Here is a 16377-nt window from a genome sequence, read left to right on the forward strand (position 1 = left end):
GGTAGGCCAACCTTAGCAATAACCGGTATAGAGGGGAGGGGATCAAGGGGAAGGATCGTGGACTTATCCCAGTTGATAGACAGGCCAGAGTAGCTACCATACTTTTCTATAAGAGTCATTAAGGGGGGCAAGGAGTGCGCAACATCTCCCAGGAAGAGAAGCATATCATCTGCGTAAAGGGCAATATGTTCCTCAATATCCCCATAATGGAAACCCCTAAACTCCATGGAAGCCCTAAAAAGAACAAACAAGGGCTCTATTGCTATGGAAAATAGAAACGGGGAGAGGGGAATACTCTTGGCGTGTACCATGACCCAGATCAAAGGAATGGGAAAGTAAACCATTAGCCCGAATTCTGGCATGAGGGGCAGCATATAACAATTGTACCCATGTCAAAAACACATGTGACGCATGACACTCCACAAGAAATTCCACCCGACGCGGTCAAAAGCTTTGGCAGCATCGAGTTAAATCACAGCCCTGCAAACAGTGCCCTCGGACTGCAACTGGGGATTCAAAAAGAGCCTCCTAATGTTATCCGCCCGTCATGAACCCCGTTTGGTCACCATGTACCAAGGTAGTAATGGCCCCAAAGAGACGGTTAGCCAAGACCTTCCCCAAATATCTTAAAGGGGTACTCCGGTGGAAAAAAAAAATTTTAAACCACCTGGTGCTAGAAAGTTAAACAGATTTGTAAATTACTTCTATTAAAAAATCTTTACCCTTCCATTACTTTTTAGCGGCTGTATGCTACAGAGGAAATTCTTTTCTTTTTGAATTTCTTTTTCTCTCTGCTGGCTTTCTCTTGGCTTTCTGCTGACACCTCTGTCCATGTCAGAAACTGTTCAGAGCAGCATAGGTTTGCAATGGGGATTTTCTCCTGCTCTGGACAGTTCCTGATATGGACATCAGGTTCAGCAGAAAGCAAGACAAAAAGGAAATTCAAAAAGAAAATAATTTCCTCTGTAGCATACAGCTGCTAAAATGTACTGGAAGGGTAAAGATTTTTTATAGAGTCATTTCCAAATGTTTAACTTTGGCACCAGTTGATTTAAAAAAAAAAAAAATGTTTTCCATTGGAGTACCCCTTTAACATCAGAGTACAGTAAAGAAATTGGTCTATATGAGCCTGGGTTTCAGTAGCAATACTATAATGGCCTCTAGCATAGACCCAGGCAGACCCTCCCCTTCTTCAGAACCCTGCAGAACCCCCAGCAACTGGGGCAACAGAATGTCTTGGTATTGTTTAAGATACTCATTGGGAAGCCCATCAACACCCGGAGACTTCTCATTAGGTAAGGCCCCCCAACACAACCTCTAATTCCTCAAGTGTAATTGGTTCATCCAGGAGATCCCTCTGGGTCTGCGATACCGTCGGGAGCGAGATACCAGCAACAAATTGATCAATAGCAGCCAGATCATGTGGCAGCTTGGAAGAATACATTTCCTCATAGAAGGAAACCAATACATTTAAGATGTCCGCATCCTCCTGGACAACATTCCCGGCACCATCACAGAGACAAGAAATAGAGTCGAATCCTCGCTGGGCTCTATTAGCAGGACCCAGCAGGCGACACGTGCTCTCACCACTCTCAAAGTAGCGCTGCTGTTGAAAGAAGCGCTCGTTGTCCGCCATCTGTAATAAATGTGAATCTAATAGGGCTTGCATGGACTGCCAATTATCTCTAGCTAGGTCAGAAGGGTCACGCAAAAACCTGTATTCCGCTATGGGCATATGCTGCTGTAGTGTGGTCTGAATCGCCCTATTCTTAGATTTACAGGTCGTAATATCCCTGATAAAGACACCAATCACATACGCCTTCAAAGAATCCCACACTGTGCCCACCAAGGCAGTTCCCGCATTGATCTTGAGAAAGGCTTCCACATCAGTCTTGAGCATAAGGCCAACTGAGGGGACCTGAAGCCAAAAGGGGTTCAGTTGCCACAGAGAACCCTGCAAACTAGGATTAGAATTCAATTTGAGATGTACAAAAATAGGGGAGTTATCAGAAAGACTACTGGGGAGATACTCCACCGATGGGACCAGAGGAAAGACCAACTCGTTGCCCAGTGCAAGATCAATGCGTGATAGCGTACCATGAGAACTAGAGTGACAAGTGTATTGCACCTTGGTAGGATTACGTCTTCTCCAAAGGTCCCCCCACCACACCTCCTCCACAAACCTAGCCAAACCCGTAGTAGAAGGAGTCCTGGGAGGTCCCCAGACACCAAACCTATCAAATGTAAAAGATTATTGAAATCCCCAACCACCAAGAGTGGTGCATCAGGCAAAGAGGACAGGTAAGATACCACTCTGCGCAAGGCATCGCTTGAGAATGGGGGGGGGGGGGGGGACATAGAGCGCAACCAGCACACACACAGTACGATTGAAGGCACCATTAAGGCAAATAAACCTACTCTCTGGATCAATAAGACTAGAAGGTACAGGAAAACAAAATATTTCTATGAATAAGAACACTTACACCCCGGGCATGTGAGGAAAAAGTGGCGTGAAAGGTGTGGCCAAACCACGGTTTGTTCAGCACATGTTTTGTATAATTTGTCAAGTGCGTCTCAGAGAGGCACAACACAGCAGGTTGGTAGGATTTAAGCGCCTGAAATATAGCAAGATGCTTAGTGGGATCATTAAAGGGGTACTCCACCCCTAGACATCTTATCCCCTATCCAAAGGATAGGGGATAAGATGTCTGATGGCTGGGGACCCCCCCGCATTCTACTATGCGGCACCCACCTGTAATGGCTTCCGGAACCGCTGGAGGCCCTCAGGCTAATACAATCCCGACCACTAGAACGGAAGATCGTGACGTCATACCCGCCCCCTCAATGCAAGTCTATGGGAGGGGGTGTGAAAACTGTCATGCCCCCTCCCATAGACTTGCATTGAGGGGGCGTGTGTGGCGTCACACGGAGGCGGAGTCGTGATGTCACGATCTTCCGTTCTCGTGGTCGGGATGGTATTAGCCTGAGAGCCTACAGCTGTTCCGGAAGCCGTTACAGGTGGGTGCTGCATGGTAGAATGCGGGGGTCCCCAGCGGCGGGACCCCCGCCATCAGACATCTTATCCCCTATCCTTTGGATAGGGGATAAGATGTCTAGGGGTGGAGTACCCCATTAAGGCCTCTCACATTCCACGCCGCTACATGTAAATTGGTAGCCATAAGGAAAACAGGGAAGCATAAGTGAAAACATATAGGGGTGGATACAGTAGCCGCCAGTGGTCTAGAAGGAAGAAAGACATAGTAAATAGAGCACTGCAGAAGGGCCAGAAGGAAGGATACAAAACACACACCCCATACAGACAACAAAAACCAAACAGTTGCAACTTGCGACACAGGGAACAAACAAACAGCCCAGGTAAAGTGAGTAGGAAACATGTAGACAGAAAAAACCTTTCACAAACATGCTGTGCTCAAGTCCGAGCAAATACGAACAAAATATATATGGGACATCTGGCAGCATATATAGAAACCTAAGAAACAGATGACTGTGAATATATGCAGTAAATGAAAAAGCAAAGTGAAATAATAGAATAACATAAGCACAGGAGCACAATCAGAGCCATAACGCCTGAAAAATTAGCCGGGGCACTGGTAGACCAATCAGGTTAACAGGACCAACAGTAAAATGCAAAGTTCACACAGGACCCTCAGGTACGGGAAAGCCGTATTTGTGCCTCATGAGCATCCAGCCACTCTGCAGCTGCCACAGAGGTGTCAAACATGGGTAGTTCCTAAGGCGACCACCCGGAGTCAGGCAGGGTAAAGCATAGAGTACACCACATTCAGTGCACCCAGGCGTCTCTTGATATCCACATATTTGGCCCGCCTCTTTTGAACTTCGGCCAAAATATGAATAGAATAGAAATATGGCTGCCATTAATAGTAAGCGAATCCATGTCCCTGGCTTTGCGCAGGATGATATCTCTGTCTTTAAAGTGCAGAATACAAGGACAGCTCAGGGCGGGACTCCAGGAGGAAGAGGATGAGTCGGCACCCTATGGGCGTGCTCAACAATGAAGAGACAATTCTCAAAGTACTCCCCAGGATCATGACGTTCGGCTCTTTCAGGGACGCCCACCAGGCGCACATTGTTCTGCCGCAGGCGGTTTTCCATATCATCAGATTTAGCGGGTAGTGCAGTCAAATTAGTAATCACACAATGCATATCTCTCTTGAGTGGAGGAACTTGATCCTCCAGATCACCCACTCTTTCCCCAAACGCACCTCTCAGAAACCTTTTGCATATCATGGCGGATAAGGTTAATGTCCTCACACAACCCTCCCGGCAACATTTTAACATCAGTATTGCCCTTGGAGTCAGCCAAAAAGATAATCTTTCAGGGTAGGCTCCGCAGTAGCAGTTGGAGGCAGTGAGGCACCTAAAGCAGACGACACCATCAGAGGAGGGGTTAATGGTAAAAGGAATTTGTTCAGCCACAGCTTTCACTGCCCCAGCATATCGGACATCAGGGTGAGGCTCAGAAGGGTCTGTAGAAAAGAGGGCAGCAGTGGTAGAGGAGTCCCCAGTATACCAAAAAAGCAGCAGTAATCGGGAAGTAATGGCTCCCTGCACCACGGCAGGTTCTGCTCAGCGGATGATTTTGATGTGACCGGCATCCCCAGCACAACTTGATCGAGACCACTGCTCGAGGAGGGTAATATGTGACGGCCATCTCCATGTGTCTGTGGATATGCGATGGTTTACATTCCTTTGCAGGCTGCGATATATATTTCTCTGTTTTATCCACAGGAATTTTACCTTTTGTTGTGTATCTTATAGCGAAACCAAGCTAGTACCGAGCTATAGGAGGTTACTTGTGTGTATTATGATATACTGGAATTGTGCTGCAATACATAGCAACTCTCAAATATTGCTCCTCGCCATCCTGATGAAGTTGGTCATTACAGACTAACAGAAACGTGATGAGGGCGTGGACAATAGGAGCATGTTGTCCATTACTGGGCGTACAATAATGCAACACTGATATTCTTAAATCCTGGGTTATATAGACCCAGGCTCGTTCTATTAAGCCTGTATTAATATTCTTTTATATGGAGATGAGCTGAGGGTTTGCGTGTATTTTAAAATAGACACTAAATAAAAGCTACGTTTTAGGCACTATCTACATTTTTTTTATATATCTCTTTGCCGGATAGTATCCACTAAGTGGGGCTGATAAGGCCATAACAAAACTCATCCACTATATCTGAGTCCCCAGTATAAGCAGAGGATGATCCAGTATGCAGTGGTTAACCCCAAACTGACATGCGGTTTCATGGTGCTCGATCCCACTCAGCACAGTAGAGGAGGCTGGAGTTATACGTGTGTTGTAGCCTGTCTTTGAATCAATAAATATACCCGTTTTTATACCGCATCCTGGTGCTGGAAGTATCTCTATATTCAGTAGAGGAGGCTGCATCTGCAGAAGAGACCTGGGCCCCGGCGAGCCAGTCAGCCCCATCAGTCTCCTCCTCACTCTAATCATCTGCCGGGGGCCTGCTCCGGCTGATCAGTAACTTGTGCGAAGTGCTGCAGGCGCTCTGCAACTCTTGCCACCTCCACACAAGATGGTGCTGGCTCCCCAGGCATCTTGGCCTCACCGTCCTCCTACGCCCACTGTGTCCTGGTATTGCGCCTCCGCCCGGCCATCCTGACGCTGTGATGCTCAGGACATCTTCAGGAAGAAGTAGGTAGCAGATATGGAGATATTTTAGGCCAGATGCCCAGCAAAGCTCCGGACCGTGTGACCGCTCACGTGCCGCACTAAGCCACACCCACCCTAGTTTTATTAATTACCCTGTACCATACAGCTGACAGTTCCCGCTCCATCATGCCATAGTACGGGAGGGGCAGTAATCTCGGGGGGGATGAGCAGTTGCCCCCGTTGACCAACCCCCCCCCCCCCCCCCGAATCCGCCACTGTCTGACACTGACCAAAAGAAATGCGCTAAATGCTGTCAAGGCTTTAGAAGAAATTTTTGTTACTCTGCACAAAGCTTTTTTAGTGTCATGGACCCGATCACATTCATATTGAGCAAATCATTGTCATGTCATCGATATAGATGAGGCATATGTCAGCTCTTTTCTTAGATTTCTGCATTGTGTTGTTCCTGAAAATGTATGACTACATGGCCAACTTGGTGTTCCATTTTACAGTCTGGGACATCGAGACAACATTTGTCTATAGCAGGCAGCCCCTTTTAATGAGTTTTCTGCTGTAACATTTTTGGACACGATCCGAGAATGCCGGATACCAGCGCACTTTAAGTCCTCACATGCTACATAATACCTGGTATTTTTCCACCACCATGGGAATTTTATCCTTATAGTCTTACCATGCCTGGATTCTAATTCCCTTGAAGGAATGTGGCTTAACCTTCATTAACCTTTGTACGTGAAACAACCCTGTCCAGTCAGCACTTTACCTTGCAACCTTATACAGACAGTACTTATTTTTTGCATCTACTTTAGATACATTCTTTTCTATGTCTCCATTCAGATTTCGCTCAGCCCGGGCATTGGTTAGGGTTGTTCAGCATTATAAACTTGATGGAGTACAATCGGAATAGATCATAATGATCATAATTAGATCAGCAGGGGTCTAACTCCCAATACAGTACTTGTTCAAGCAAATCAGCCTCTTCAATGTTTACCAGTACTTGTCCTTGCATTGCTATACTTTTATTAGTGGTAGTGCAAGGTACTACAGCAGTGGTCTCCAAACTGTGGAACTCCAGGCGTTGCAAAAATACTCCCACTTTCCCAACTTTGAACAGCTGGAGGTCCACAAGTTGGACACCACTGGTACTACAATGTTGTCCCACTCAATGGTGTTGCTATGTGGAGCGGACTGTACAGGGTGACATCCTCAATAAGGGACCCCTTGAAGTATGGCCATGGACATCACTGGTTCTACAATGTTGTCACATTCAGTGGTGTTGCAATGGGTGCGTGAGGGGAGTGGACCACACTACGTGACATCCCCAAGAGGGAACCCATTCATGTATAGCAATATACACCACTGGAACTACAATGTTGTCCCATTCAGTGGCGTTGTATGGGAGTGCCGACCGTACCGCGTGACACCCCCAAGAGGGGACCCATTCAAGTATGGAGATGGACATCACAGGTACTACAATGTTGTCCCATTCAGTAACATTACTATGGGAGGTGAGACCCCATCGGCTGACAACCCCAAGAGGGAGTCCACTCAAGTATAGCAATGCAAAGAAGGGCGTTAGTGAAAATTGAAAAGGCTGTGAGAGCCACGGCCCCTGCTGATTAGTGACAGAATTCAGACCCTCGCCGATCTAATATTCATTCATGGTCTGTAGCATGCTGGGTAACAAATCACTGTATTGGCTACAGTGCACACTTACAATGGTGTTTGATTGTAGTGATGGTTCCTCTCTTTCAGGTTGGCTACAAACAGAAGATTGAATTGGTCAACAACAGAATGTATGACATGAAGACGCTGAGCCTAAAGCCTCTTCTGTTTGGTAAGAGGTTTGCCTTCCTCCCGTGCCAGGGACTGATGGTGTTTAATATGGTCAATGTCGTGCTTCAAGCTGTTGTAAGGGAATTTAATCGTCTTAATGCTCCAGGCAGCCTGTCATTTTATTAGAGAGAGGAGGGGATTGGCGAGAGAAAGGAGCAGAAAGGCAGTAGATCTAATCTTGTCTGGATAGGGGTGAAAGGTTGGGGTGGGCTGTAATCCCCTTGATGCTTGCACATCTCATCCACTTCCATGTATTACTAATGAGCCCAACTATTGGGATATTACTGTTCTAGTAAATAAAGCATTCCCAAAAACATATTATAGCCACGCATGTATTTATGGGCATTATAGCAGGTCATTACACATATATATACAGTGCTATATACAGTTCTCCAAGGTTTCACAGTAGGCTCAGTGGGGGAGATTTATCAATGTCGGTGTGAGGTAGAAATCATTTAAACCATGTCAGTGCTTTCTATGTTTTCAATATATATAAATATGTATCAGCGCTCTAATAATAAAAACTATAACTAGTAATAGAGGCTCCCTTACTAAAATCCTGATGGGGAGTGTACTCAGAATCTCTGCCCAGAGGGAAGTTCTTGTCTCCACTTAAAAATCCTGCAAAGCTGTAAGTCCGCGTCCTTGATAGTATGGAGCTTGTCCCGTTGTACTTGCTTTTTCTGCTTGGAGTAGTTTACAGAAGTCCATGATTCCAGTCAGCCTATTAGCCGGGAGATCTGCCCCTGCCAGTGGCGTCTCACCGGCTTGCTGTACTGTTAGTGGATTACGGAGTGCTGTGACCTAGCGCTGCGAGTTAGAGTTTAGGGTGTTATTCCCCAGAGGGGCGACCCTCCAATAAGGGGATTGGTTTTGAAGTCATTAATCCTGAGACACACTAGGACATTTTTGGATTTGATCTAACGCTGTGAGTGATGTCACTACTACAGGGAGAGCGCAAAGCCAAAAAGCATCTAACTCTTTCGGAAAGTAACACTTTCCTTCATCAGAGATGGAGGATAATCCATCTCTGATGAAGGAAAGCGTTACTTTCCGAAACGCCCTAGATGCTTTTTGGCTTTGCGCTCTCCCTGTAGTAGTGACATCACTCGCAGCGTTAGATCAAATCCAAAAATGTCCTAGTGTGTCTCAGGATTAATGACTTCAAAACCAATCCCCTTATTGGAGGGTCGCCCCTCCGGGGAATAACACCCTAAACTCTAACTCGCAGCGTTAGGTCACAGCACTCCGTAATCCACTAACAGTACAGCAAGCCGGTGAGACGCCACCGGCCGGGGCAGATCTCCCGGCTAATAGGCTGACTGGAACCATGGACTTCTGTAAACTACTCCAAGCAGAAAAAGCAAGTACAACGGGACAAGCTCCATACTATCAAGGACGCGGACTTACAGCTTTGCAGGATTTGTAAGTGGAGGCAAGAACTTCCCTCTGGGCAGAGATTCCGAGTACACTCCCCATCAGGATTTTCTTAAGGGAGCCTCTATTACTAGTTATAGTTTTTATTATAAGAGCGCCGATACACATTTATATATATTGTATACAGCTCAATTTTTGGTGGTTTTAGCCGAGATCCACCTGTTGTATCTAGGCAGCTTGTACAGGATCTATTTAGCGCTAGTGTTATCTTTCCATTTTGTTATGCTTTCTATGTTTTGCATGACTGTGCAAAACGCATCAACCGTGCGCGAGCTTGAAAAATGTTGCTCAAATATAGACATTCCTTCATGTTTCTACCATCTGACTTATTCGTACATGCACTCCTGGGTGTTCTATATTTGCGCAAAATCTGTTGCCTTTAATACGTTTTAATATCGAAACAAAAAATGCGCAATAGTAAATAAGCGTGTAAAGCATTTTTCTTTCTATGGGTACATGAGCACATAGAGAACATAGGAAAATATTCTATCAAAAAAGACGCAATGAAAGTCACTAGAGATGAGCGAACTTGCAGTAAATTCGATTAGTCACGAACTTCTCGGCTCGGCAGTTGATGACTTTTCCTGCATAAATTAGTTCAGCTTTCAGGTGCTCCCATGGGCTGGAAAAGGTGGATACAGTCCTAGGAGACTCTTTCCTAGGAATGTATCCACCTTTTCCAGCCCACCGGAGCACCTGAAGGCTGAACTAATTTACGCAGGATAAGTCATCGACTGCCGAGCCGAGAAGTTCGTGACGAATCGAATTTACTGTAAATTCGCTCATCTCTAAAAGTCACTGCACAAATTTTTGTGCAAAATAAAATACACATGAAAAGGGGTAAACTCAATGATAAATGTTCCCCACTGTGTTCTCTTTTACACTAGGACTGCATGACCATAACCCAAGCCAAGATGTATTGCAGCAGAATCATAAGGTTATGCAATGCTGCTGGGTAAGCGGGCCAACCCGTCATTAATTTGGTTAGTCTATTGATCTCAGGATGTCCAATGATGGTCACATCATCGATGCATTAAAATTGCTACCTGAAGAGTATTTCACACAGCTGAAAGTTCACTCTAGACAATCCTCCGCAAGCTAAAAAGTGTTTCTCTTGTACTGGTAGTTTGCTACAAATGTATCAGTGCAGAATAAAAACTAACTGCAGTCCACCATGATTAGCTCACAGAGGATTGTCTAAACCAGTGTTTCCCAACCAGGGTGCCTCCAGCTGTTGCAAAACTACAACTCCCAGCATGCCCCGACAGCCTTCGGCTGTCCGGGCATGCTGGGAGTTGTAGTATTGCAACAGCTGGAGGCACCCTGGTTGGGAAACACTGGTCTAAACAGCTACATGGACAGATCTGTTCACAGCAAGCAGACATCTGGAAAATGGTGTGAACTTAGAGACAAAAGGGGAGATTTATCAAAACTTGTGTAGAGAAAAAGTGGTGCAGTTGCCCATAGCAACCAATCAGATCGCTTCTTTCATGTTTCACAGGCCTCATGTTATGTACAACTGCACCACTCTTCACAGGTTTTGATAAATCTCCCCTATAGGGTTACAGAACTTTTCAATTTTACATCTAAGCTTTGCATTAATAAAATCAGAAATCCCTTGGGATTATCGGGTCAACATGTGTTTCGCGTCTGCAAAACGCATTTAAGTTGCGTGACCAAATTATTTGTGGGACTTGTTATTTGTGTAAATTACTTGTACGACTTTAATTACAGCTGCCATTTGGCTGTAAAAGAAACAGAACAAAACAAACAATCAAAAGAAACAGAACAAAAACACGCAAACTTGCATTTAGGTTAGTATTACAAAGTTGCGTGCGACTTGTGGCCCCCAACCAAAAATTCATAAAAGTTGGATTTTGCTCGACTGGGGTTTCAGTTAAATCACGACCATATTAACAAACATTAGATAAAATGTTGCAATGGCACAATTATGATCATCATGTTTCATGACTCCATGTTGCGTGCTGTGTAGCGCTAGCCTGTATTATCATAACACATTTTTAACAGAATACGCTGTTGCAGTCCATAGAAACCAAAAATTGCTATGTAGTCATAGTTCCTGGTGGGGACTTTCATACTACTATAAAACTTTTACTATGTTTTCGAAAAGCTGTTTTGCACTTGTGGACTGTGAGTTGATATCATTCAACAAAAGTCTCTATGTACCCTTAACCTTAAAGGGTATTTTCCCGGAATAAAAAAAATTAAAAATTATATATATCAAAATAAAACCACCAGTAAATATGAACTGTTCTAGTGTAAGGTCTTTAAGATTTAAATTACCATATCAACCTATATGTGTTTCAAGGAAAGCTGAGTGACAAACTTTATGGCCTTAATTACAGCACCTACTGTATCTAACCATATTTGTTGTTACATATTTTTCCTAGGATTAGATAAACTAGTACAGTGGACCTTGAGATGTTGTAAAACTACAACTCCCAGCATGCAAAGACAGCTGTTGGCTGTCTAGGGGTGTTGGGATTTGTAGTTTTGTAATACACAGTTTGGAAACCACTGCACTATGGCTTGTAACTGATTGACAGCAGAGGGTGATTTATTGGTGATTTGCTGATTTTAGGGTCAAGTTCTCTGTAGGTTTTATATGCCCCAGGAAGTCCTACAGTCTGCATCTGTGATGCTTCCATTTCTTTACAGCAAAGTGCAGATTCTTGTTCCTCTTCTGCCAAGCATAGGCATTATGCACAACTATTTTGTCTTCTTGTACATCTCCGCTGATGACATAAGTGCCCGTCCGGGTCCCGCGCATTATGTTCTGCACACAGGTAGCGTCCAGGTCTAGCCACTGTTGGAGTCTGGGGAAAATGTCACCTCTTGACAGCGGGCCATGCTTTAGGATGTCTATTTTGGAATCCATATCAAAGTCAGAAACGGAGCTGGAAGTCATATTTCTCTTTGTGATACGAACTTTAGCAGCTGAAAAAAAGATAAAAGAAGAGATAAAGCTGTGGACAGTAACTATGGAAGATAGTCCTCCCACTCAATATGACTCCCTAAAGTCCCGGGATAGTGTCTTTGCTTCAGGAGACCACCAACCAGGCTATAATTCATGGGAAAGAAGTATGCAAAGTAGCACTCCTCAAAGATGGCTAAAAGCTTGTTTCTTACTACCATCTCTTCAGATCAATGTTTCAATGTTCCACCCATGAAGATGTATGAAACATGACTGGGGATTGTATGCCAAACCAGAATGTCTCTGAAGGGAAAGTTATTCATCTGTAGACAGTTGTTTCAGGGTTCCTGCCCCTCATTTGTATAGAGAAGGGTGCTAGTTGGCTGGGGGAGAGGCCTTCGATGTGGGACCGAGGGAGTAGTGTGTCTTCTTAAAGGGGTACTCCGCACCTAGACGTCTAATCCCCTATCCAAAAGGATAGGGGATAAGATGTCTGATCACGGGGGTCCTGCCTGTGGCACTCCAGACATCTGGTGCACGGAGCAAACTCCGCTCCATCTCGGATGACTGGCGATGCAGGGTGGAGGCTCATGACGTCACAGTCACGCCCCATCCATGACGTCATGGCCATGCCCCCTCAATGCAAGTCTATGGGAAGGGGCGTGGCTTGCATTGATGGGGCATGGCCGTGACGTCACAAGCAGGGTGTGACCGTGACGACACGAGCCTCCGGCACTGCACCAGACACTCTTAACGAACACCGGGTGCAGTGGCGGGACCCCGCAATCAGACATCTTATCCCCTATCCTTTGGATAGGGGATAAGATGTCTAGGGGCAGAGTACCCCTTTAAGGAGACTGCCAATCAGGTGTATGTAGTTTTATAAGCCATGCAATACTCCATGGAAAAAAAAGGATGAAAAGTATCTTTCCTGTATGGCCACTATTACAGGACACACAGATATCCAATGATACAGTACAGGGGATGTACCATCCCATAACTAGGTAAACAGCTTTTTCACTAAACTTTACAAAATAACATGATCATTCCTGTGGGAGCTATAATGGTGGCTATGATAGTTTAACTTACCTGGAGAGGACAACTTAACCCTAACTAACCAATGAGTTTCCAAGGGAAGAAGACTTTTATTGGGGACCCCTTCTATTAACAAAACCGCTTCAAATAGGATGGAGATCACTGATGTAGCGGTAACCTGATCTACAGTAATAACTGTAGATCAGGTTGTCCTTTCTGTTGCTAAGACTCCCCCCTATCATGAGTTGTTGGGTAGCCCTGTATATAGAGAAAGTGCTCCCCAGATTAGACACCATGGGGATGTTTGATTTCAGGTGGTAGTTCTCTGTACAGACATTCCAGGTCAGTGTTTCTCAACAAGGGTCCCTCACGCTGTTGCAAAACTTCAACTCCCAGCATGCCTGGACAGCCAAAGGCTGTCCATGAATGCTGGGAGTTGTAGTTTTGCAACAGCTGGAGGCACCCTGTTTGGGAAACAATGGTCCAGGTCTATGTGCACTAAAAAAATATGACTACTACCCGGCTTGATATTGTTCTGCTTCCCTCGATTGATATATGACAGGACATCATCTTGATGTGGAGCCTTTTGTCTTTATATGGTCCCAGACCCGGAGGGAATGGCTTGTATGTTACTTCAGCAAAGTGGTCTCCAGTCAGCTCTCCCTCTATATACAGGGTTTGCCTCAGTGAGCTCTCCCTCTATATACAGGGTTTGCCTCAGTGAGCTCTCCCTCTATATACAGGGTCTGCCTCAGTCTATATACAGGGTTTGCCTCAGTCTATATACAGGGTTTGCCTCAGTCAGCTCTCCCTCTATATACAGGGTTTGCCTCAGTCAGCTCTCCCTCTATATACAGGGTTTGCCTCAGTGAGCTCTCCCTCTATATACAGGGTTTGCCTCAGTGAGCTCTCCCTCTATATACAGGGTCTGCCTCAGTCTATATACAGGGTTTGCCTCAGTCAGCTCTCCCTCTATATACAGGGTTTGCCTCAGTGAGCTCTCCCTCTATATACAGGGTCTGCCTCAGTCTATATACAGGGTTTGCCTCAGTCAGCTCTCCCTCTAAATACAGGGTTTGCCTCAGTCAGCTCTCCCTCTAAATACAGGGTTTGCCTCAGTCAGCTCTCCCTCTATATACAGGGTTTGCCTCAGTCAGCTCTCCCTCTATATACAGGGTTTGCCTCAGTCAGCTCTCCCTCTACAGGGTTTGCCTCAGTGAGCTCTCCCTCTATATACAGGGTCTGCCTCAGTCTATATACAGGGTTTGCCTCAGTCAGCTCTCCCTCTAAATACAGGGTTTGCCTCAGTCAGCTCTCCCTCTATATACAGGGTTTGCCTCAGTCAGCTCTCCCTCTATATACAGGGTTTGCCTCAGTCAGCTCTCCCTCTATATACAGGGTTTGCCTCAGTCAGCTCTCCCTCTATATACAGGGTTTGCCTCAGTCAGCTCTCTCTCTATATACAGGGTTTGCCTCAGTCAGCTCTCGCTCCTATATACAGGGTTTGCCTCAGTCAGCGCTCCCTCTATATACAGGGTTTGCCTCAGTCAGCTCTCCCTCTATATACAGGGTCTGCCTCAGTCTATATACAGGGTTTGCCTCAGTCAGCTCTCCCTCTATATACAAGGTTTGCCTCAGTCAGCTCTCCCTCTATATATACAGGGTCTGCCTCAGTCTATATACAGGGGTTGCCTCAGTCAGCTCTCCCTCTATATACAGGGTTTGCCTCAGTCAGCTCTCCCTCTATATACAGGGTTTGCCTCAGTCAGCTCTCCCTCTATATACAGGGTTTGCCTCAGTCTATATACAGAGGTTGCCTCAGTCAGCTCTCCCTCTATATACAGGGTTTGCCTCAGTCTATATACAGGGGTTGCCTCAGTCAGCTCTCCCTCTATATACAGGGTTTGCCTCAGTCTATATACAGGGGTTGCCTCAGTCAGCTCTCCCTCTATATACAGGGTTTGCCTCAGTCAGCTCTCCCTCTATATACAGGGTTTGCCTCAGTCAGCTCTCCCTCTATATACAGGGTTTGCCTCAGTCTATATACAGAGGTTGCCTCAGTCAGCTCTCCCTCTATATACAGGGTTTGCCTCAGTCAGCTCTCCCTCTATATACAGGGTTTGCCTCAGTCTATATACAGAGGTTGCCTCAGTCAGCTCTCCCTCCTATATACAGGGTTTGCCTCAGTCAGCTCTCCCTCTAAATACAGGGTTTGCCTCAGTCAGCTCTCCCTCTATATACAGGGTTTGCCTCAGTCAGCTCTCCCTCTATATACAGGGTTTGCCTCAGTCAGCTCTCCCTCTATATACAGGGTTTGCCTCAGTCAGCTCTCCCTCTATATACAGGGTTTGCCTCAGTCAGCTCTCTCTCTATATACAGGGTTTGCCTCAGTCAGCTCTCGCTCCTATATACAGGGTTTGCCTCAGTCAGCGCTCCCTCTATATACAGGGTTTGCCTCAGTCAGCTCTCCCTCTATATACAGGGTCTGCCTCAGTCTATATACAGGGTTTGCCTCAGTCAGCTCTCCCTCTATATACAAGGTTTGCCTCAGTCAGCTCTCCCTCTATATATACAGGGTCTGCCTCAGTCTATATACAGGGTTTGCCTCAGTCAGCTCTCCCTCTATATACAGGGTTTGCCTCAGTCAGCTCTCTCTCTATATACAGGGTCTGCCTCAGTCAGCTCTCCCTCTATATACAGGGTTTGCCTCAGTCAGCTCTCCCTCTATATACAGGGTTTGCCTCAGTCAGCTCTCCCTCTATATACAGGGTTTGCCTCAGTCTATATACAGGGGTTGCCTCAGTCAGCTCTCTCTCTATATACAGGGTTTGCCTCAGTCAGCTCTCGCTCCTATATACAGGGTTTGCCTCAGTCAGCGCTCCCTCTATATACAGGGTTTGCCTCAGTCAGCTCTCCCTCTATATACAGGGTCTGCCTCAGTCTATATACAGGGTTTGCCTCAGTCAGCTCTCCCTCTATATACAAGGTTTGCCTCAGTCAGCTCTCCCTCTATATATACAGGGTCTGCCTCAGTCTATATACAGGGTTTGCCTCAGTCAGCTCTCCCTCTATATACAGGGTTTGCCTCAGTCAGCTCTCTCTCTATATACAGGGTCTGCCTCAGTCAGCTCTCCCTCTATATACAGGGTTTGCCTCAGTCAGCTCTCCCTCTATATACAGGGTTTGCCTCAGTCAGCTCTCCCTCTATATACAGGGTTTGCCTCAGTCTATATACAGGGGTTGCCTCAGTCAGCTCTCCCTCTATATACAGGGTTTGCCTCAGTCTATATACAGGGGTTGCCTCAGTCAGCTCTCCCTCTATATACAGGGTTTGCCTCAGTCAGCTCTCCCTCTATATACAGGGTTTGCCTCAGTCAGCTCTCCCTCTATATACAGGGTTTGCCTCAGTCTATATACAGAGGTTGCCTCAGTCAGCTCTCCCTCTATATAC

General features: G+C 45.9%; 2 protein-coding genes across 6 annotated transcripts in view; one reads left to right on the top strand and one right to left on the bottom strand.

Moving 5' to 3' along the window:
* The window catches only part of P4HTM (prolyl 4-hydroxylase, transmembrane), an 87656-nt gene that overhangs the window by 21950 nt on the left and 49329 nt on the right, over window positions 1-16377 (top strand). The window contains exon 2 of the mRNA XM_056524817.1: window positions 7439-7520. Within this exon, the coding sequence (XP_056380792.1) occupies window positions 7439-7520 (82 nt within the window). The remainder of the gene's footprint in view (window positions 1-7438; window positions 7521-16377) is intronic.
* The window catches only part of LOC130276026 (secreted frizzled-related protein 5-like), an 82661-nt gene continuing 76646 nt past the window's right edge, over window positions 10363-16377 (bottom strand). For all 5 annotated transcript variants that reach the window (XM_056524824.1, XM_056524822.1, XM_056524823.1 and 2 more), the window contains exon 5: window positions 10363-11914. In XM_056524824.1, the coding sequence (XP_056380799.1) occupies window positions 11598-11914 (317 nt within the window). In that variant the 3' untranslated portion in view covers window positions 10363-11597. The remainder of the gene's footprint in view (window positions 11915-16377) is intronic.

The sequence above is a fragment of the Hyla sarda genome, chromosome 6 (assembly GCF_029499605.1).
Source record: "Hyla sarda isolate aHylSar1 chromosome 6, aHylSar1.hap1, whole genome shotgun sequence".
NCBI classification, from domain to species: domain Eukaryota; kingdom Metazoa; phylum Chordata; class Amphibia; order Anura; family Hylidae; genus Hyla; species Hyla sarda.